General features: G+C 32.0%; 2 protein-coding genes across 3 annotated transcripts in view; one reads left to right on the top strand and one right to left on the bottom strand.

Moving 5' to 3' along the window:
• Dmtn (transmembrane and coiled-coil domain 2 protein Dmtn) overlaps positions 1–492 on the bottom strand; it is an 87,603-nt gene extending 87,111 nt beyond the window's left edge. Inside the window, exon 1 of the mRNA XM_072542333.1 lies at positions 195–492. The gene's annotated coding sequence lies outside the window, so the exon portion shown is untranslated. The remainder of the gene's footprint in view (positions 1–194) is intronic.
• On the top strand, positions 55–21,253 carry LOC140449180 (transmembrane protein 135-like). Of its 2 annotated transcripts, none has more exons than XM_072542336.1 (8): positions 55–166; positions 10,430–10,560; positions 15,581–15,886; positions 15,940–16,213; positions 19,636–19,803; positions 19,861–20,001; positions 20,148–20,314; positions 20,971–21,253. In XM_072542336.1, the coding sequence occupies exons 2-8, from the start codon at positions 10,442–10,444 to the stop codon at positions 21,077–21,079; spliced, it is 1,284 nt and encodes a 427-aa protein (XP_072398437.1). In that variant the 5' UTR covers positions 55–166; positions 10,430–10,441; the 3' UTR covers positions 21,080–21,253. The 2 variants fall into 2 exon arrangements, with proteins under 2 accessions (XP_072398437.1, XP_072398436.1); XM_072542335.1 differs by lacking the exon at positions 55–166 and adding an exon at positions 1,846–2,175.
• Positions 21,254–23,122: the final 1,869 nt, after the last annotated feature.

Genomic DNA, 23,122 nt, shown 5'->3' with positions numbered 1-23,122 from the left:
GCCTGCTTGCATATTATCCCAAGGTAAAGACCTCAGTTTCTCATGAAGTGTAATGATAGTTGTTTAAATCTGCCTATAGTTTCTAAGTGCACAAAAATGTAGGCTTCAACAACTATTCGTGTATTCAGAACAAGTACATGTGTACCCATTCATTAATTGAAATGATGTGAGTAATACCAGTAGTTTTTACTTACCTAATTGCTATTCATTTTGTAGGCTGCTGTAAGTATGCGACTTCACATTATACGTCCAAATCACAAGTAAACGGTTCAGAACGTCTAATATACACAATCACCTTACTACGATTTTATTCATAGGAACTCCTGACTCACCGCACTTTACCTTTAAATTAAATCAAATAAATAATTCATTTTCACCGATTCGCGAAACGTCATTTGTCAGTCATTGTTTTTTAAAACTGCGAAGTTAGCTATAGCTCAAGTTGCTAGGTGGGGATCGAAGAAACTTCAGACCGAATATTTTCCGAGTATATTCTGGTATATTTTCTATTTTTGTTTATCAAATTTGTTCTAATTTTACATACAGGGCGTTAGCGAATGATGTTTTAAAACCAGGACTTATTTTATACAGTAAAGCGTACGGTGTTTCATAATATTCTTCACTCTCCAAATCGGTTTCGTCAAAACTAAAACCTACTATCTTAAAACCCAAACCTGATACTTGAATACAATAGTTTTTTTCTTCAATGGTTACCAGATTTAGAAAAATGCAACTGTCAGTGCTCGGAATTTTTTCTGATATAACAACTGCGTTCACATGATCTTTAATATCGTTTATTATTGCTTCTGCCTCGAATTTCCAACCGTGACTGTCTAGTATTTTTTCTGACATATCTACATTTATGAATTATTAAATACAAAACGTTTATAAAAGAGATTTACAGTTTTTCTAAACAATTAATAGCATACGAACATAAACACAAACCATATGTCATACATATATTTGACAGGAAATGTCATAGTAACCTCTTTTCTCGCATTGAAGAATCTCAATTGGTCAATGTCTACTATACGTCATTTAGTTCTCTAATCTAATTGGTGCAAACAGAATGTTAAGGTCAATAATCACATTTCATTATGTCTAATATTCCGTTTTTGTTTCACAAATAAAAAATAATAACAAGGGAGCAAGTCGCTTCTATATTATTATTGTTATAATATATTATTAATTATTATTATAATAGTAATCGTTTAGTCAGCTTAGATCAAACGTCTAAATTAAAATTCATTTTAAAACAAATTTTTTCAAACATTAGATTAAATTAAATATTTAATTAAGTGGTATAATATTATATTAATTCACAATTACAATAACTTGTGCTTTAATTACATATAAAATAATCAATATATTCGTGATTTCTGCGTGTATACACACAAAATTATAGCAAAATTAGAATATTCTTGATATAGTTTGAATGGAAAAGGTTTAAATTTAGTTGGTAGGTTTGTTGGTGAACTAATTCTTAAAACTATTAGTTTGAGGTATCTAGAATGGACACTACAGAGGTATAAATGAATATTTCTATATTCGCTGGATTTGTATTTCATCGAATAAGTAAGAGAACAATGCTAAACCTATCTAGTGATATACTGCTAAGTGAGACAGTTCTAAATTAAATTAATATTGATGTTTACAAAGATAAAAGCATAATTTAATCATGAAACCATGTAAACAGTTAACTATTTCTTTCTCCACGAGATGTATGATGGATTGCATAACCTTTGGCGATTATCTTCCGTTTCTCGGAGAAATAGTCAATTCGTCTTACCAATTACCAAAAATCTAACGTTCTGTGTCAAGCCCATATGTAATTTGACAATTGTAAAAACATGCATTAAATTTTTAAGATTGAAATCAGTGGAACAGTCCGACTGAGGTCGTACACTGGGTACACCGAAACAAAGTTCTCCAAAAACCTGTACAATATTTATAATCTTTGTTTGCCATTATGATAAAATTTATATAAACAGTGGTTGTGAATAGTCTTGGAAAATGTCCCAAACTTTTAGCAAAATTATCCCAGTTACTAGCCCCATTCCTGCTACTTGTATGGAATATGTCCATCCTTGGACAGATAGCTGTGCTCAAGCTACTTGTGGACTTTACCTTTACTGCATTTACGACTCTTTGAGGATATATGGCACTGTTTACATGGTTAGTATCTACTATATTTCAACCAGAAAAATTGTATTAAAAACGAAAATCAATAATATTAATTGTAATGTACAAAATACTGTCCTAATTAATTTAGCTAATTAATGTATTACTTAATAAACTGTTGTTACTTTGGACCAAGAAATGATAGAACTTTGGAACAGGTGAAACTACCACCAAAAAATTTCAACACAGTTAAAGTAGGTTAATAAAAGTTTGATGATTTATAGACAATCAAAATTAATTAAGACGAGGCATATATCTAATAAAAGAGGTTTGAACATTATATAGTCCTATTTGGATGTTTTTCACATTTGGTCTCATTTTTGTATTTTTTAAATTTCCAAATCAGATGAACTGAAGAAAACATAACAATTTAAAGATGCTTAGCATTTTATCAAATCTGTAAAAAGCATCATTATGGAAAAAAAAAATTATGCATATACCTAATATTTTTAATAATTTACTTAAAAAGCAAAAGAAAGAATTGAATGAGAATGGATAACAGTTATAATTACATTATAAATAGGCACTTTTTAGTGATTTTTCTATATATGAGTCACAAAAGTCGCAGAAATATGAGGGAAGGTCCATATCTAAAATTATTTGATGATAAAAATATTAAGGAAAACTAGACAAACATTAAGTATTGATAATGTTTGTTATATTTGCTTTAGATAATGTAATTCTACAGAAAATTTTTTGTATGCCTACTTCTAAGTACAGTGTACACAGTTAAAAAACTATTTGTGAATCATTAATACAGAACTAAATTTGCATTGAAATCTTTTGTCAATAATATACATTGGTACCATTGGAATGATTTTTTTTAAGAGAAGTGTTTCGTGTATTATATGATTTTTCAGGCTTTATACATGATTTTCATTTACTTTTAAAGTGAATAGGATAGTTTGATATTATCTGGATGTATGTCTTTTGGGTATAACATTGATTTGACCCTTTAGATCACTTGTAGAAAGATTTTTGAACAGTGAGGTATATTTTGAATGGTGAGGTATATGTCTAGTTGTAGGTATATTTTTCATATTTCTTGACAAATAATAACTCTATAAAGCATTTAGAAAAAGATCTTTTAGATATAATGTCTATTTTTTGTTGGTAGATCGTGAGCAGAAAGTATTTTTAGGTATCATATTGTTTATTTTTGGTCTAAGAATCACGCATTTAATGCTTTTAAGTAAATGTGTCCAAGCTTTACTCTTATTAACCCACAACTAGTTATACATAAATGCCATTTACTGCTATTAAATGTTAAAACAGAGGAATGTCCAAGAAATTAGTGTAATAGGTTCTTCTACCCACTTCAAATTATCTTCATGCTACAATAAATAGCTTCATACGAGAATTTATTGGTAATATTAACCTAATTAAGATGTTTGTATATCAAACACAGATTTAAACTCTTTTCATCAGTCCCTATAAAAATCTAAGGTCGTTTTTAATATTGCCAATAATAGTTATTATCAATTATTTAATTATCATCAGTGGCAGCTGGTGAGGGAGGGTTATGGGGACTAGAAAAATTAAATACAAACAATTAATTGTATTGCATATTTTCATATTTCATATTCACAAGTTTCAGTTGAAACAACACTCACTTTTCTGTTGAAAACTTCCATTAAAATATAACCGAACTAAATATAAATGGATGATCATTGAGGTTCATCAAGGGATAATGTTTCTTTCATCAAATTGCCCTGCATTCCTAGGTTTAGGCCTTGTCATCTATTATAACAATATACTCCGTTCTTGTCTTTCAACTTCGTTTAGCTGTCTTGTAATGCCTTATTCAGTTTTCTGAGGAAACTACTTTTGCTAGCTTAGATTCCGGAGATTTTTCTTAGTCTTAGGGTCACTAGTCAGCTTCCACATCCATATAAGACAGTAAATGTGAGTAGTGTCTTAAAAAATTGATTACTGTATTGTTTTTTTCATTGTTCTTCAATTATGTGTGAATTATTCCTCATATTACCATAGTGTATCTGTGAAAAAAATCATCGATTTCATGTGAAAATATTAAAAATAGTACTTACTGATCTGAAGATCTTACTGCAGGATTTATTAGCATCAATAGAAGATAAGGGTAGAATTATCTTCTATGTACCTGCTCAGGGACGAATTTTTAAGTATTGTTATGTTATGGAACAGTTTTTTAATTTTTTTATGGATAACTTTTTTACTGAAAAATTTAACTACTTGATTGATTTTTCTGGAATTTTCTGATTTTTCCGGGAGATGAAAATAGCACAGTTCTTATTACTTTATTGAGCAACCGGAAGTAAAAAAAATCAAGCTTGTGCGTTCCATAGTAACTGAAGATTGTGTTTTTCCGTCATCTTTCATCATCATCCAACGGTTTTAATAAAATGTTGAAATTTTTTTAATATATCTTAAAACTGAAGCCTCAAATAATTGATTGCGATCTACTAAATATCTTTAGGGTCATTGTTTTGGTCAAATAGAGTTGTTTAAATAAATCTCTCTCCAGGAAAAACAAATTGATTAACTTTCAAACTATTTGGTCGATCTAACTGTGATTTAGCACACTTTGATAACTTATTAATTGCCATAATTTCAAGTAATTATATTATATGTCATTACGTAAAACACAAAGTTATTAACATTTATAAATTACTGCAAAAGTAATGGTTTTTTTGCAATTATATCGGTGGATTGTGGATTGTTTATATTTTCATTTCGAAATTCGCAAATTAAGATCTACAACTTTTATTTGAACCATTTTTCTCTAAAATGTATGTTATATTATTCTTATAATATTGGGCTTTGTATAACTATACAGAGTATTTAACAAGTTATGACCATTTTTGACCATGTATATAAAGAAGTAATGCATAAACCAGTATTTATTTTATATCATAAGGTAAACAATATATTGTAGTTTTTAAATGAAGTTTAATTGAAATCATTGACTAAAATTTGTATACAGGGTGAACTACTAAACGAAATTACGATTTTCTAAATTTTTATAAATGGATCACCCTGTATTTTATTTTTTAGAAACATTTTATTTATGATACTCTTTCATTTTTATTTTCATTCCCTATACCTAAACCTATTATTTTCCGTGACATTTTTAGTTTTCTTCAAATTTCGGGAATATGTTCAATTTTTGTAAGCAGAAATAAGTATTGAGTATTGAGTGATAATATAACAAAATTATTTTTATTCAATAATGTGATATTGAGGAAATAAGTCTAAAGTAAACGTTCAAAATGTCCACCTTCAACGTCTATACAAGTTTGTAACCGATATTCAAATGACCGAGCCACATTTCTTAACATTTGTAAGTCAATTTTATTAAAAGCTTCTCTTATTCTTTTTGTCATAAATTTTGGCGTTATTGGAGGCTTCTGGAATACAAGGTCTTTTATATAGCCCCACATAAAAAATCAATTTTGGAGAATTCCGGTGATCGCGATGGCCAAACAGTTGGTCCTCCTCTGCCTATCCACCTTTCAGGAAAGTTATTATTTATATGATTGTGAATAGGAGCAGTGTGGTGAAATGGAGCACCGTCGTGTAAAAAGCACATTCGTTGTCGAATATTAAGCGGTACATTTTGCAGTAGTATTACCTATAAACAGGCAAAAAAAGAATATAATTCTCTATTAATAAATACTAAAAAAAACTTTCATAGTGACTTAATTAATCAATCTTACAATATACCAAAAACAATTTGGAATTTAGTAAACAGTGAAACTGGTAGGCAAAAGAACAGGTCTGATATTATTCTACATTATGATAATAAAATTATTACCAAGTCTTGTGATATTGCTAATTCGTTTGCCTCATATTTTGCTACAATTACAGAATACAATCTTCAAACTCATTTTGGCACATCGTTACCTTCTTCTTGTACTACCTCAAAAATGTGTAACAAAACATTTTTCTTTTTACCCGTAACTCCAATTGAAATAAAAAATACAATCGATCAACTAAAAAATAAGCCTAGTACTGGTATTGATAACATATCTGTAAAAATAATAAAACTGATAAGTGATCAAATATCGATTCCTTTAACCCATTTAGTTAACCTCTCAATAACAACCAGCCAATTTCCATCCATATTTAAAATGGCAAAAGTTATTCCAATCTTCAAAAAGAATGACCCTCATGATATTTCAAATTATAGACCAGTATCTGTCCTTAGCATAATTTCAAAAGTAATAGAGAAGGTTGTATACAACAGAATGTTAAATTTTATAGAAGAATACAATTTATTAACTCCAACCCAACACGGCTTTAGATCAAAAAAGTCAACACTCACGGCTGCATGCAGCTTGTTTGAGCGTATTTATGATGAATTAGATAGTAGAAACCACGCGGCAGGACTATTTTTTGATCTATCACGTGCTTTTGACTGCTTAGACATAACATTTATCCGCAATAAATTATATAACGTTGGTTTTAGAGGGATATTTCTAGAATGGATAATAAATTTCTTAAGTGACAGGAAGAGTGTTGTTAAGATGAAAGAATCAAGCTCAGAACCATACACGACAAATAAAGGAGTACCACAGGGATCCGTGCTGGGACCATTATTATTCCTAATTTTTATTAATGACCTACCAGATCACATAAGGGCACTTATAATATCAATGTTTGCTGATGATACCTCGTTAATAGTCTCTGCACGTACACTAGAGGAATTAAAAATGACAATGAAGACTGTTGTTGACTGCTTTATACGCTGGTGTAATACCAACAGACTAATATTAAACATTGACAAGACGCAAATTATTTATTTTCATTCATACAACTCATCTAAATATGACTATATCTTAACCATCCACGATAGAAACAATATGTTATCTTCCACTCACTCTACAAAGTTTTTGGGTGTATTCATTGATTGTAATCTCAAATGGTCAGAGCAAGTGAATTCAGTGAACATGAAATTGAATAAAGCTTTTTATGCTATATCCAGAATTAAAAACACACTACCCATCTCGGCATTAATGAACGTTTATTATAGCCTTGCTTACAGCCACATGTGCTACAATGTAATTTTGTGGGGGAACTCAGTAGATAGTAACAAGGTGTTCATTAACCAAAAAAAAATTATCCGTAAAATTTTTAATTTGGATTATCAACAGTCTTGTAAACCAGTTTTTATTAAACATCAAATTTTAACTTTCTACTGCCTATATATCTATAAATGTTTACTTTATGTCAAAGAGGAAATCAATACATTTCCAGTAAATTCAGACAATCACTACTACAATACAAGAAGTGCTGAATCTTTACGAGTTCCTAAACACAGAACATCCAAATTTCAAAATTGCTTCAGATATATGGGACTGACCTTATACAATCATTTGCCAAAAACTGTGAAAGAAATATCACTTATCTCTAAATTTAAAAAAAAATGTTAAAGATTTACTCTTAAGAAAAGCATATTATTCTATAAATGAATATCTTGAGGACAAACTGCAATAGCTTCATATTTTACTTGTAAAAATGTTATTTTATATATTTTATGTTTTGTCAATTTTTTTTTACACTGTGAATATTGTATTATACACATTAATATTTTTTTATACCAAATTCTGTAGTGACGTATCCTATACATTTATTTTGATTGTCTTAAAGGATCAATAAAGATGACTATGACTATGACTATTGGCAAATGATTATTTAGAAAATCCTAGATATGTGGCACCATTCACACGACCGTCAAAAAATGGGGACCAATCACATAATCGCCAACAATACCACCTCAAACATTTATAAACCACCTAGTTTGACTATGAGTGTTAACAAAATAGGGATTGCTTGATGTATAGTAATGAAAATTGTGCCGATTCACCGTTTGTTTGCTATTCCACATAGTTATTAATCACTCTGTAGAATTAACATATTTTCCGAGCATATGATGTCGCATTAAAAACTCACCTTGTATATATTTTAGAACATTCAACAACCTGTATTTTTCAGCTTTTTTTCCTTCACTGGCCTATATGTAGATATATATTGATATGGTAATAAATGAAAATAGATGTCCGAGTTTCAAGTCAATTAAGCGTTGAGATAACTTGTATTGTCTTAAAGCTTCAACCAATAGAATTGATTGTAGTTATTAAAGATATTTAAATTGATTTAAAGTGAGGAGTTTTAAATGAATTTGCGTGACAAACGAAATAGGTATATGCTATAAGGATTAAAAGTATCTGAATATAAAAATAAATCATTTCCTTATGGTATATCAGTTCTTTCTGATAATCCAGCTAGTGAAAATCCATTATTCTTGTTTATATAACAATTTTAAGCATAAAAAAGATGTAGAAAAATGTCCCCATTAGAGCTAAAAGCAACAACTAATAAATTCAAAGGTTTATGTGTTTACAATATGCCATAAAATGATAAAAACGTAAAAACGATAAACAAGCATGTAGTGTCAACAAAGCAATGTTCAATTTAAACAAAACAAATCCACCTCGAAGATAAAGTACCAAGTATTTCGAATTCAGCCTTGTAAACAATAGCTTATTAATATATTTTTAAACCAATTATCGACAACAAGTTATGACTACAATTTATTATCGGAGTTAAAGTGGTGTTAAAACTACACATCTTATCGCAATGTGAATAAACCAACCATCAGAATAGATTATGTCAAGAATTTGTTATAGTTAATACAGTGGAAGTTGGTTATAACGTCATTGAACGGTCCAGTAAAAAAATGACGCTATATCAGAGTGACGATATAAAAGAGGTAGAAAAAAATGAAATTTTAAGGAGGCAAAATTTTATTACAGCATTATTTATTATTACAGCTGCATTTAGGATAAAAAAATTAAGAAATAAAACATATCATGTATATAAAACGTACATTTTTTATGAAAAAGTTCTCTAATGCTCAAAAAAAGTCAGTTATTTTCTTCTGCACAACCCTTTCCGAAAAATAAAGTTGTTCTGTAGCCTAAATAATCTGAGCTGCTTCTTTGGTAGTTGTGGATGCCTCCCTAAAGTGGTAAAACCTGGATATGGCAATATGGTCTCACCAGCTCTCATTGCTTCTTGGATTATAGGATAAGGATAGTCAACGCCGTCTTCTTCTTCTTCATTATCTTCATCAACATCCATTTCCACATTTTGCACTTGTTCCACAATTTCTTTATCACTTAAAACTTGAAATGTTTCTACCTGGTCGTCTTCTGAAATGTAGGAGTCTAGATCAGATCCAAACTGTCTCTGGTTTACATTAAATTTTTGTATCCACTCTGATAAAGGCATTTCGTCATCCTGGTCAACATCCTGAACGTTGGGAGAAACCACAGTCAATTTAACTTGACGAAAGCACTTACAAATTGTCACTGACAGAACCGCACTCCACTTCTTTTTTTTTTTTTTTAAGAGAGTCCCTTGTCCCACTTTGTCCCCCCGCGACCAATAGAGCACGTTTGGGACATGCTTGGTAGAAATATTAGAGGTCGCGAAGTCGCACCAGCCTTAATTAACGAATTTCGCTTGGCTCTAGAAGGGGAATGGCAAAACATCCAGCAAGATGATACTCGCAACCTCATAGACAGCATGAGCCGCCGTGTACAAGTAGTTATAGAGGCTAGGGGAGGCAATACAAAGTATTAAGTTATTTTTTAGTAGTTTTATCTTTGTTTTTTGCGTACTTAAGTTCAGTTATATTTAAGTTGTTTTTTTATGTTTTGTTATTGTTATTATTGTTTACTAAAATCAAGATCATGTTGTTGCTTTTAATAATTATTTAAATACAGTGTGCAAAGTCCCCATCGTCGTATTACAAATTAGTACAAAAGATAATGGTAATAATAGGAAAAGTCGTAAATTGTGGGCGGCAAAGTCATTTCGCTCCTAAAAATGAACTAATCCATATTTTTACATAAAACAAAAAAGATAATACTTAAAAGACATGGTTGCAACCGAAAAACAAGCTTTTTCGAAAATCCGCTAACTCAATTATTTCACAGGATGTTTCAAAGTTAGGATAAAAAACCACCTTTCGATTAACCCCGTATAACAAGTCAAATACAAATTTAAAAAAAAAACTCACTATACTAAATTAAAATTTATAAATTTTTATACAGTGTGCTAAAAAAAACATCAAAGAAGGGCTAAAAATAAAAAAAATTGAAATTCTTTGAATTTGACCAAAATTTTCTCCGTTGCGTCCTTTTGAATCTGAATGTAGTATCACTAAAAACACTTCCTCTTCAAAATTTCGGATTTGTTTCAGTTGACGCTGTTAATGAAAGGTAGAATACCAACGAAGGACGATTTAAAGAAGACTTTTTTCGGCATCATACAGTCTACGGCATTCCTCAGTGGCACAGGATTTGGATATTCCCTATTCTTGTGTTTGTTAAGGTAAGCAAATACATTCATTGCGTTTTAGTTGATCTTATACCATAAAATTAGTTGCAAGGTTAAACAATGTTCGTCATTTAGCATTAATGATGCAATTAACGAGATTAAAATTACATAAATGGGGAAAAGTTGTTTATCTAAAAGTTGCAATAATTGGTCCATTTGTAATAATATTTGTATTAGAGATCATCCAAAAAAACATAAATTTTTGTTAAACATATTGCAAATGCGTAGGTAATTTATGTGGACACGTAATCAAAATACACAACTGTCAAAAGTTATCAGAAATATCTCTTAGAAAAGCAGTCAGTTTCCCTAAAATTCTTTTTCCACTGTAGAAATACCTTCAATGGAATAAATAAAGCAAAACCAGCATCTACAGTAAAGTCCATGGTTCTTTAGCCGTTTACATTTAAAACATACGAAATAAATAACTTCTAAATGCAAAAACAGGACAAAAAAAACAGCAAAAAATCCAACAAACTGACAGCCATAAATAAACAAACCAGAAACGTCAAAAATTGTATTTAAAATATGAAAACGTCCCCTAGCGTCTTTTCTATACCCATCTCTTTTTGATGTACTAGTCTAAAGTAGTAGTTTGTAGTAGTTTGAGTCTAAAACGTTTATAAAAACACGTGTCTTTACTTAATAACAGGTGGTAGCTGGTTTATCTTTACTTTTATGCGTGGAAGACAATGATGCTAGATAAAAAGTATGTGTTTTATCTCGCCAGGTATTAGTGACGCACAGATAAAGAACCATGGACTCAACTGTACATATTCTAACACTTTACTAAAATACCAGCGATTAATAAATCCTGATATTTTGTATTCGATCCGGTTTAAGGGACCAATATAAAAGGATGAGAATAGAGATGCATTTGTCAAATTCAAAAATCGTTGATATAAACAATTATTGTTATATTCTATTGAATATTTGTATTGAATAACTATAATTATTTGGTAATGATACATCCAAGTTTAAATCTCATCTAAAGAACCGTAGTTTAGTGTTTAAGGCTGATATACCCTTTTTGGGTATATCAAGGTATTGTCCTAACTTTAGTTACTTTGTCCGATTTGGAGACAGGTATTGCTAGAGTCAGCCTATATACAATGAATTTACATAAAAAATATGTTAAAAAATACTAGGATATTCGAATGATAGGTTGCCAAAATTTCTTTTGAAAGAAATGATGAGAGCAAGGTGTGGCTGGTGGAAAGATTGGATGAGCACGGGAGAAAAATTTGGTATTGAGGTAAGGTGTGAATGGGCATGGAGGGATAGCTGGCCTAGTATGATTGAGAATATGATAGAAAAAAAGAACGATTAGATACAGCGCTAGGCTGAGAATAGCGCACTCGAATCAAATTTTTGTGGACACTACAAAGAACTGCGGAAAGAAGGAGTAAACATGTATTATCTACTGGAAATAAAAAATTTTGGGGACATTCGATGGCTGTTCAAATTGAGATGTGGAGTTCTATATTTGAATGATCGATCTGGTAGAAATGATGAAAGAAGGTTTTGCTCAATGTGTAACACAAGGGAAAGGGAAGATATGATACATTTTTTGGGAAAATGTTTGGTGTTGAGACATATTAGGTTAAAGTGGTTGGGTAGAAATGAACTTAGTAGAGTGGAAGTAGTTGCTATGATGAAACAGGGACAGGCTGAGTTAGCAGGTTATTGTAGGCCAGGGCATGGTCATATAGGTATGATTTAGTGAGCCTATTTAATTACTAAATCTATTAGCATGGTTTAGCAATTAACAACGCTGAGAATGTGAACATTATATGGAGCAAAATCAAAGATTCTGTTATAAAAACACAGAAAAAAACTCTACAAAAGAAAAACTAAGGCCGAAAACCTTGGATGACTCAAGAAATACTGGAAATCATGAAACAAAGAAGAAAATATAGAAACAAAAACCCAAATAACTACAGAGAAAAACATAAATTAATAAGGAACAAAATAAAAAAGGCTAAGGAAAAGTGGATGATGGAAACATGCATTGACGTGGAAGAATTGCAGAAAAAGTATGATCATTACAATTTACATAAAAAAGTGAAAGAATTATTTGGAAAATCACGAACAAATACAACCGATTAATTGACAAAAACAATAAACCTATTAATAACCCAATTGAAATAAAACAAATATGGACTAAATATATTGAAGATATTTTCATGGACACAAGAACAGAACCAACACAAATTGATAACGAGGAAGCTCCAATAATATTAAAATCTGAAGTCCATCATGCTATAAACAACTCAAAATTTGGCAGGACTCGTGGGCCAGATGGAGTTCATATCGAGCTGATTAAACTTATAGACGAAGACAATTCAAGTGGAATAACTATGTTCTTTAACAACATATACAAATCTTCTGAGTAACCAAAAACTCAATCTGCAAATCCGATATCGGATGGTAAAATGTTATATCCGCTCTATTCTTCTTTATGGTCGAAGCCTGGACTGTTAATGTTACTTAATGAGAAAACTGGAAGCTTTTGAGAGGTGGCTTTTTATGAGAATTTTGAAGATACCATGGACCGACCATATTACGAACGAAGTGGTGTTGTAACGATAATATTTTGCTTAACATAGGGTAAGAAAATAGAGGTACTTATAAAATTGGGGAAAGAAACTAATGGGGGTCAAGATAGGGCAAGCAAAATAAACGCTACTATGCGAACGGGCACTCAGGGGTTAGTTGGAGAGCTGGGGTCGTGAATAAGTGAACGAGAAGGGTTCGGATTTAGGCAGCTAAAAAAAATGGAATAAAGGGGTTACTTACGTAAATCTCCTGGAACAAAAACGAAATAAAGACAAGAAGAAATACCTCTAGCTATTTAAATGGGGACGCCGCTTCGAAGAAAACTTCCTGCTGGAAGAAAGAAAGTTTCTTCCTTCCTAAAATAAAGAAACACAAACAGGTTAGGAGATTTTTCTAAAATAAATAAAAAAATGGATCAGAGAAACAAATCAAAACGTTTATTTTTGTCTCATACAAACAGTTATCAAACATACAGATTGCACAAAAATTATTAAAAGTTGCAAAATACAAAATTACAAAAAAAACTTACATGTGTTGCCTGTTAACAAAGGAGATTGCTACAAAATTCTTCGAAATGGTTCCTAGGCTAAATTAAAATTGAAGGATATCCTTGTTCATGAAAATATATAAGATTTAACTTTTTCTATAAAACATCTTTCTATACAAGCAAATTAAAAATTGTCACAACAAAAACAAATTAGAGTTAGCTGTCAGATGTCACATTTAATTTTGATGACAAAATAAACAAAAGATTGACAGCAACCACACTTAGTTTACAAAATAATTCTAATTATTGCCAATTCTTAAATTTAAATGAAAGCAATTATTACTTTTAGCAAAAAAATGTCTGTCTTTACTTTAAAATTAATATGTTAAATGTTACCTTGATTTCACTGTTTAGCACTTAACTTTCAAAAAAAACTTGTTAACATCTATGGAACATATATCTGAACATATTCTCCAACAGGGACAAAACAACCATTTCTATGCTCAGGAACGAACAATCAAAATATGTAGAATTAGGTTCGGTGGAGGAAGAAAGCTGACGACGGGGACATCCTATATAATAATTTTCCAAATTTCATCAGTGCCGGTGTATTGCACAAATCTTATGGTGATTACTCTGTTTTAAACTGCCATATTTCAAAGAGTACTATCACCTTAACCGGTCTTAGGACATAACACAAAAAAAATTGAATCGACTCGCGATTCCTAATTACCGAAACATCTTTCTACTCTGACATCTCTCGCTTCACCAACTCCCTTAACTTAACTGTCCCTCCGCCGGCCGGTCTTTCCAAACTAGACACAAAATACCTCCCTCCACGCTTCTCACATAAATTCCTTACGACTTCAAATTGTGAAAATTAACCTTGAATCTCTTCCGGAGTTAATGCGTCTCAGAGAGGACAAGCACAATACTTGCAATATTTTTTCTAAGAACCTCTTCTCAACCGGGATATTTGGGGCCTGAATGTAAACAAATCGTTGTTCGACGACAAAAAAATGTTGAAATATTATAGTTAGAAATAACATGTACGAAATGGGGAATTTTAAATGTAAATAAAAAAAAATTGGTTGCCTGTAAAGTCGGTTTTACGGGCGAAGATTTTACGTGACAACGTCTTTTTCTAGGTAGAATATTTATTGATATGAATATTATTAAATTGCACAATAGGAACAAGGAATTGAATGAAAATAAGAATTGCACAAATTTTAACTATAGAAATATATTTTGTTTACTAAAACATTGTACATGTAAACTTAAACTTAACTAATTTCTATTTGAGTGATTTTGTTGAGGATAGGACGATGATAGGAGAAATATGAAATGAAAGGAAGTGTTTCTGCTGTAATGTGTCTTGAACGCCAAGAACGCTCGAGAAAGACAGAGACACAAGCACGCACCGATTCAACGCGCCTAATTCTCTAGTGCTGCGCGCGCAGCGGACCGATCATGTTTGAGTGGGAGAGAGACGCAAGACATTCGCCGGTCCGGCGCGCCTCTCTCGTTCAGTGACTCATCGTAACAGACGTGAGCGGGCGTTACACTTTTTCATGAATGACTCCGAGCCACAACCTAATTTAAGACGTTGTCACGTCAAAAGTGCTAACACCTCTTTACTACGAGATAAACAAAATAGGCCTTTTATCGATTATTTTAACGTCGTTGCAAACAGACAAAACAGGGGCGTCTTTAGAAATTTTTAACATATCAATATTTCGTAGTTAAAAGAAAAATTTAAAACGCTACAGTGTTGCACATTGAGCCTTAGTGTAATTTTTTTTATATTAGAGAATAATATTTGTTTGCCAACCCTCCTGATGGCATATGTCAAGGAGAACAAATATCGCTAAAAGAGAATATTGTATTGTATTTTTTTTTAATGAGAAATAAAAAGGAATTATTGATTGATTGATTGATTGATTGATATATTGATTGAATATTTTACAGAAAGACATTCGGAAACTACAACATCCTCACCGTCTCCGCAATACCAGTGTTTCTCTCCAGCGTCTTCTCTATTCTCATAGAACGACCGAGTCGGCGGATTTTGTTAGCTCTGTATGTCAGCAACGTGGCTACCGAAACATTATGGAATATGGCGAAGTCTCGAAACATGGTCAGCAGCATCCGGTACGGAGACGTCGCCATATACAGCATCAGCATGGCCATTCTATCCATGTACTTTAAGGGCGGTTACCACAAAAGCTCTGATTGTCCCGATAGCCACGATGACGCTATGTTTAGAGTAATGAGGCAAGTAGTTAACTATCATATTTGATATTCCTGTTAAATAACTTTCCTTTTAGGTTTGTGATTGGTCCCTACGAGGAAAAAGGCTATACTCGGAGTCCTAGTCAGTCCAATACCTTCTACAGGGAGGTGCACAAAGACGACGAACCGAGTACGTCTTCGGGAGCGGGATCTTCGAGGAGCTGGCAGACGACCAGGCGGAAAAACGGACTATATCGGATCGTGTGTCAGATGTTAAGGGTGTACAGTAGGATAATTAATAAACTAAAGAGTTGTAATAGACATTCTTCCTGTCAACATCCATTTAGTTGTTTGTATTACACCATTGAGGTAAGGAAACACTTCAAAATATTTCTCTATTGACTATATCAAGTTTGTTTTCCAAATATTTTCACAAATTTTATTTGTATTAGGGTAGTTGGGGGCAAAAAGACGCAGTTTCGTTATCTGCTGTCGTCTTCAGAAATTATAACAGTTTAGAATTTTTCAATATTATTACGGGAGAGCTTACATATTGTTTTTCCATTTTAAGTATCGAGAGTAGTTCTATAAGTTCACTAATAAATAAACAAAAAGTTTAAAAAAAATCTTCATTTGCGCACTCTTGCTCCTACAAATGGAGGCAATAGTATGCAAGCGCGTATTTTTGCCCCAAAACTGAAATGTATGAAACCCCAAATAAAAGAGATGGTTAACATTTAAAAAAAACCAATCTTTATTGAAAATAACTTAACGTAAAATACAAAACGTTAATCTAAAAGAAAACTAACTGTAGTTGGCGCGGTTGTCAGAGAATCCTACTGAATTTGAAAATCTGAAAGAGCTAGTTTTTATTGGCTTCAAAAGCTTCAAAACAATATCGTCCTTTAGACAAAAGGCATCTCACGAAAACGAAATGTTGTGGGCAGTTGCTTAAAAAATACGCCTTCATAACCATCATCATTTACAGTCATCAGGTAAAATATTTGGTATAACATCAATGTCTTGCTCTTCATCGTTATCGGAAAAATGAATCTCACAAGAATCAATACTTTCTTGATAGGAGAGTGCTCATGATTCATCAGATGATCGCCGAAAACTTTTCTTTTGGCAACACGAACTTTAGCACTTTGAGATTTGATCTTTTGATTCTTTAGTAATGCTTTTCTCTTCTCTTTTTCTGCTTCCTTCTTTTCTTCTTGTTCTTCTAAAAGTCACTCCTTATTAGGTGTCGATGTTACTAGGGTTGACTTCAAACTTTTCCTGGTTCGTTTTCTTTTTATCTTAATTTTTGGGAAGGGAATAATGTCTAAAGGTGAAATTACTGACTGTTCTGATTTTGATGACGGCTCAGTAACAAGTTCTTCTTACTGAAACTGGATAAAAACATGACCTTCATCGTCTGAATCTTCACCTAAATCTTGCTGTTACTTCCGCTGACAAAAAATCTACGTCGGAAAAAATATTTTTATCTAGTAGGTAGATTCCTGTAGACCTCTCTTGATATATCTACAGTAGCAGTTTTTGCAAATGCTGTGGAAAAGAGACTAGCCACATGGACACTGAAGAGAACCTATCCTGGATGGGAACTGGTCCAGCTATCAGCGACGCTCTCATAATAAGCTTTTAATGGTTTGAAAAATGCCCAATCGAGTGGCTGGGTCTTATGGCTGCTTTGTGGTGGTAGACTTAATAAATGGATGAAATTATCTTTTCCAAATGTTACTGCTTGAAGAGTTGTGTGCGATACATGATGGTCTAGAATCAGAAGAACGGGGTTCTCCTCTGTTGGACTTGTGTATGTTTTTTAAAATGCTCCACTAGCAGTAACAGCCATGTTGCAGGCAGTGGACCCGTCTTTTATTAGAAGAAGATTCATTTGTTTTCGAGCAAATAGGAAAAATGGAGGGACATGGTAGAGAGTTGTACTCATACATCAAACAGCCGTAATTATTTGCTCTTGCTTAGCAGCTACAGCTTTTGCTGCATCTCTCTTTCCAACTGGGGCAACATGTTTACGCAGATGGTTTGGGACTGTCTGAATGCCCGTTTCATCAACGTTATAGATGCGGTTGGGAGGTAACTTATATTTTTTAATAGTGTTCTCCAAAATTTTAAAATGCTGAGCTAGTTGCACTATATTGAAGCCCATGGTTCCAGCAGTACTTGTTTTTCGTGGAACTCGTAAAGATGGTCGGTTTTCATGAAAGATCTAGTGATCAACTGATTTACAGGTGAAAATGGATGCTCAATACACACAATAAGATTACAATAGGGTTTCTTACACAATAAGAGTAAATTAAAAAATGCAATGACTTCAGTGTCATTCCATAAAATCGTTTGTCGAGTTCTTTGCAATGTTGAACTATTTCGTTTTCTTGGATCTTGGTTAGAACTTCTTTAAACCTGCCTAAAGACTGGACTCCATTTCCTTTTTTCAACCTTTGTCGTAGTGTCGCCTCATGAAATCCCACAGCTTTTGCTGGGTGATGTATAGAAACGCCAATATTAATAAGTTTACGAGCTTCGCACAAAATAACTCCTGTCAAAGGCTGGCGCTCTATAGTTTTCTTTCTTTTCTGTATTTTCTTTTGTAGTTTCTGGAAAACAGAATCCAAGATTTAGATGAATTGAGTATTTAATTCCAAAATTAGTAGAAACAAAATTAATTTATGATAATGGGGAAAAAATACGCATTCGTAGTTTTGCTCCATAACTTTCGCGTATTTTTGCCCCATTCGGCAACACTGTCAAAACCATCTGTTGAGATTTTAAGGACCTAACCTCAATCGAAAACTCTTCAAAAAATGCCAATTTGATTTTATCACAAATTTATTTTGTTATACCAATATTACAGTGTAATAGTAAAAAATAATATTTACCTCATAGTTTGTAAACAACGCCTTGAATCAGCTTTAAACTTGGAACAACATATATGGCACACTGTTACCAAACGTTTGTAATTAAAATCGGTTCAAACTGGACATTAGCGGCAAATTTAAAGGAGGTGTGTTCTTTTGCACCGTCCGTGTTTTTAGCCCCAACTACCTTATAGCATGCCATACATGTGGTTTGATCATGTATAAATAAATGGCGCAGATTTGCAGTAAATAATCAATTAAAAAGTAATGTTGGTTGTCTATCTTTGCTTAGAAACGGCACATGCAATATAAATAGAGAATCAGTAACGTTGTGGTCGTACAAAAATTATTTTGTGCAACAATTTCGTATGCAAAACAGTTCATAAAAAACATAATTACTGTAATAAGTATATTTTCCAGATATTTTCACAATTTTATGTGTGTTATAGCATGCCGTGAACAAGTTATATTGTGTCTTTCATTTTTCAGGCCTCAATTTAAAAATTGTTGTTTTTACATTACTTTTAATCTTAAAAACGAAGAAAATAGGTTATGTCACAGTGGGTTGCCAGTGGTTCATCCATAGACGTATATATTAACATAGTCTGAGCATGCCAGCAATGAGCAGTAACGACAACATTTTTTGCTGTTGTTTGATATGCCTCTCTTTATCACATTGAAACTCCCCACTCGCTCTTATACGCTGCTATACGTACTTTATGTAAGATAGATCAAAATTTTACAGCACATTGCAAAAAATATGTAATATATTATATTAAAATAGGTATGGCGCTGAATTTGGAATATAAAAATATGTACTATTGGTTGCCTATCGTTGCCCAACATGGCCAAACAATATAGAACCATAAAATTTGAAGGTATCACATTACATTAAGTCTTTCATTGTTTTAGGGAGCTGGAAGGATGTTTTCGTTAGGTTTAGGTCTACAAGTCACCTTAAAACTGGTGTTAAATCTGAAGCGGGTATTACAATCTCCCCAAAATATCAAAAGTATATTATTTAGGAAAGAAACTTTTAATTTAGCGATGTTCCTAGGGCTGTATAATGGTGTATTTAGGGTAAGTTTAATATTTCTCTTGTTTGTTGACTTAGCTATAAGTTTTTTTGCGTTTTAGGCGTGCCTCTGCATTTTACGTCGAGTAAGAGGTGGAGACAGTCCTGTCCATGCTCTTCCTGCTGGTATTTTGGCTGGAATGGCGTTCAGCCGCTATCCAGACTCGACAGTTTCGTTATATGTATTATGGAAAGTGGCACAGGTACAGTATCCGTTAAAAAATATAATTTTTTTCGTGATAATATAATCGGTGCATAAAGATTCACCCTATATTCTATTTTCACATAAAAACAAATTTTTGTCGAATAAATAACATTCTTTTTTATTTTTACGATGTTTATTTTCCAGATTACATATAATTTGGGAATAGACAAAGGTATATTACCGAACGTACCTGGATTTACCGAGTTTCTCTATTGCTTCAGTACGGCTGTACTCTTCCACGCCGCCATATTGGAACCCACAAATCTTAGACCTAGTTATTGGAAATTTTTACATTCCATATCAGGAGGCAGGTGAGTCTACACTAACAATTGAAGATACTATATACTATGAATGCTGTTTTGTTGAAGAGATTTGATGAAATTTGATCTACAGTCAAAAATATTAAATACATATTAATTAAATATTAAGTACACCATTGACAGAAATTTTTATGGTTGAATGTTCTTAGTTCTTTCGCATTTTAACTGTTTTGTACAAACTTTGAGCTTTATTTATTTAACCCTTTCATTACTGTGGGGACATATATGTCCCAGCTAGCATCTGTTTGTCCCCAAAGCCCATGTTATTTGAACGCATCCGTATTTTTAGACATTCCTTATTCATTACCTAGTATAACCTATGAGTGCAATGTGCCTCTATGCAAAAATTATTTTTTACCACATCATTCATAAGAAGAAATGTTTTTTTTTGTAATGTACTGTTTTTTATTTTGAATATAAGGTTGTTTCTTTACTGATGGGATTTATTTATCCCACTATTCAACACTAATGGGACATATATGTCCCATATCCTTTCTAAGGTTACAAGGACACGCAGCAATGTAAGGTCTCTAGATATCAACGAATATCATTAAAGTCATTTTAAACAATTTTATGTAGCTACAATAAAATCAGTAATGAAAGGGTTAAAAATGTATTTTTACTTATTAATCTTGTTTTTTTTTCAGAATTGCTTGTATGGCAAGAGCACCTTTGGACGTTTGGGGACTCAACTCGTCAGATTCCCTCAACGCGGTCCTTAATTTAACCAAAACAGTACCGATCGTATTGTTTTAACGACAAAATAGTACAATTAGTCCAATTAAGACATATTTTCATATATATTTTTTATTTTTTGTTATTTCCTGCATTGTTATATGATTGAAAGGGATTTTTATTGCTACCTGTTTGATAGTTTTATAGGTGGTACAGTGAATTGTCTAGCAAATAAATGACTTTTTTTTATTAAAACTGTGTTTTATTTATATTTAAAAGATTTCTCAAAACCTAGCGTTAAGATCTTTAACTCTATTTTGGGGTTATGTTTGACAAAGCTGTCAAAAAAACAATAAAGATCAGGTAGTACTGTTTCTAAGATTCTTTCACCAGAAACTCATCTTTTAGAATTATTTTTTATATTTCTAAATCCAGGATTGTGCATCTTGACACTCCATTTATGCGTCGGATATTCCAGTTTTATTTAAGACAAAATTGAAGTAGTACTCAGTCCCGTACTTCGTTTACCACCAGATTTGTTTTCTATTTATTGATATTTTACTTAAAAGCATTGTTAAATCTTATATTTTATTTCTTAGCACCAAGTTTTTATATTAAATATTCAAATTTTTCTTAAGTCAATAATGATGAAGTGGTACCGACTCTTGGGCTTCTTTAAATAGATATTTTGTCTTCTAAAATCACTTTCTGGGTTACTAAACCTAGTATTTTGCTTCTGAATGCTCTATTTATGTATCAGGCGTTCCAGTTTTATTTTAATTACTCAAGTTCACGTGGTACCTAATACAATACTTTGTCAACTAACAGATTAATCATCTGTTTATTGACCATTTTTGTAAAGTCATTCCAGGATCGTGACACTTGGTATTTCATTTCTTAACACTCAGTTTTTGTACAAGGTCTAGACAACAATTGTCTTTTATTCAACAAAGGAGAAGTGGAAAGAAAAGAAGTTTTATTTCAATTGATGAAGCTGAATTGGTACTACGCTCAAGCTTCCTCAACTATACCTTTTGTTTATTGATTTTTTTACTAAGAACATTACCGAGTTGTGAAACTTAGAACTATATTGAGAAATATAAAAAAAACTGAGTCTTTTTTGATATCAAGTAGTCCAAGAGGCGAAGTAGTACCGAGTCTTAAGCTTCATCAAAGAGAAATTTTAACCTATATAGTCATTTTTGGATTACTAAACATATTATTTTGCTTCCTCGTATTCTACTATATATTAGATATTGTGGTACCCAGTGCTATACTTGTCAACGCGCGAATTTATCTTGTCTCTGTTTATATTTTGGCTAAACGCATTTCAGAACTGTTAGATTTGGTATATAACTCTTTAATAAGCAGTTTTTGTGTCATTTAGATTAACCTTACAACAAAAATAAAATGGTACCGACCACTAAGTTTCTCTAAACAAATATTTCATCTTCTAGAATCGTTTTCTGGGTTACTAAATCCACTATTTTGTTCCTGGGTACTCTATCTATGTCTCGGATATCCCAGTTTTATTCAAGTTAATAGAGTTGAAGTGGTACCTAGTACTATATGTTGTAAATCAGCAAATTTTCCTTCTGTTTGTTGATCTTTTGCTTAAAAGCATTTCCAGATTGTTAAATGTCGTATTTAATTGCTCATCACGCAGCTTTTGTATCAATTGGTACAATTTTCCAACAGTTTTTAACAGAGGTGGAGTGGTACCGACTATTAAGCTATTTTAAGTATAAATTTCATCTTATAGAATCAATTTTGGATTACTAAATCCAATATTTTATCCATCTTTGTCTCACATATTTCACTTTTATGGAAGTTAATAGAGTTAAAGTGGTACCTAGTGCTATACGTCGCTCCAACTACCAGATTTTGCTTCTTTTTGTTGATCTTTTGTCCAAAAAACATTTCCAGATTGTTAAACTTGGTATTTAATTTTTTAACAGTTAGTAAAATTTTACAACAGAGTCTAACAAAGGTGAAGCGGTACCGCCTACATAAATTTTATATTCTAGAATCAATTTTGGATTACTAAATCCATTTTCCCATCCATCTTTGTCTCATATATATTTCACTTTTATTAAGTTAATTGAGATAAAGTGGTACCTAGTG

Source organism: Diabrotica undecimpunctata, chromosome 8 (assembly GCF_040954645.1).
Source record: "Diabrotica undecimpunctata isolate CICGRU chromosome 8, icDiaUnde3, whole genome shotgun sequence".
NCBI classification, from domain to species: Eukaryota; Metazoa; Arthropoda; class Insecta; order Coleoptera; family Chrysomelidae; genus Diabrotica; species Diabrotica undecimpunctata.
This window is presented reverse-complemented; position numbering and strand designations above follow the sequence as displayed.

Bases quoted from the DNA above. Each gene is read 5' to 3' on its own strand.
- LOC140449180 (XM_072542335.1), top strand. From the start codon at position 2,014: ATGTCCCAAACTTTTAGCAAAATTATCCCAGTTACTAGCCCCATTCCT. The intron at 16,214-19,635 runs GTAAGGAAACAC...TCATTGTTTTAG, and splicing joins GTTTGTATTACACCATTGAG to GGAGCTGGAAGGATGTTTTC. The intron at 20,315-20,970 runs GTGAGTCTACAC...TTTTTTTTTCAG, and splicing joins CATTCCATATCAGGAGGCAG to AATTGCTTGTATGGCAAGAG.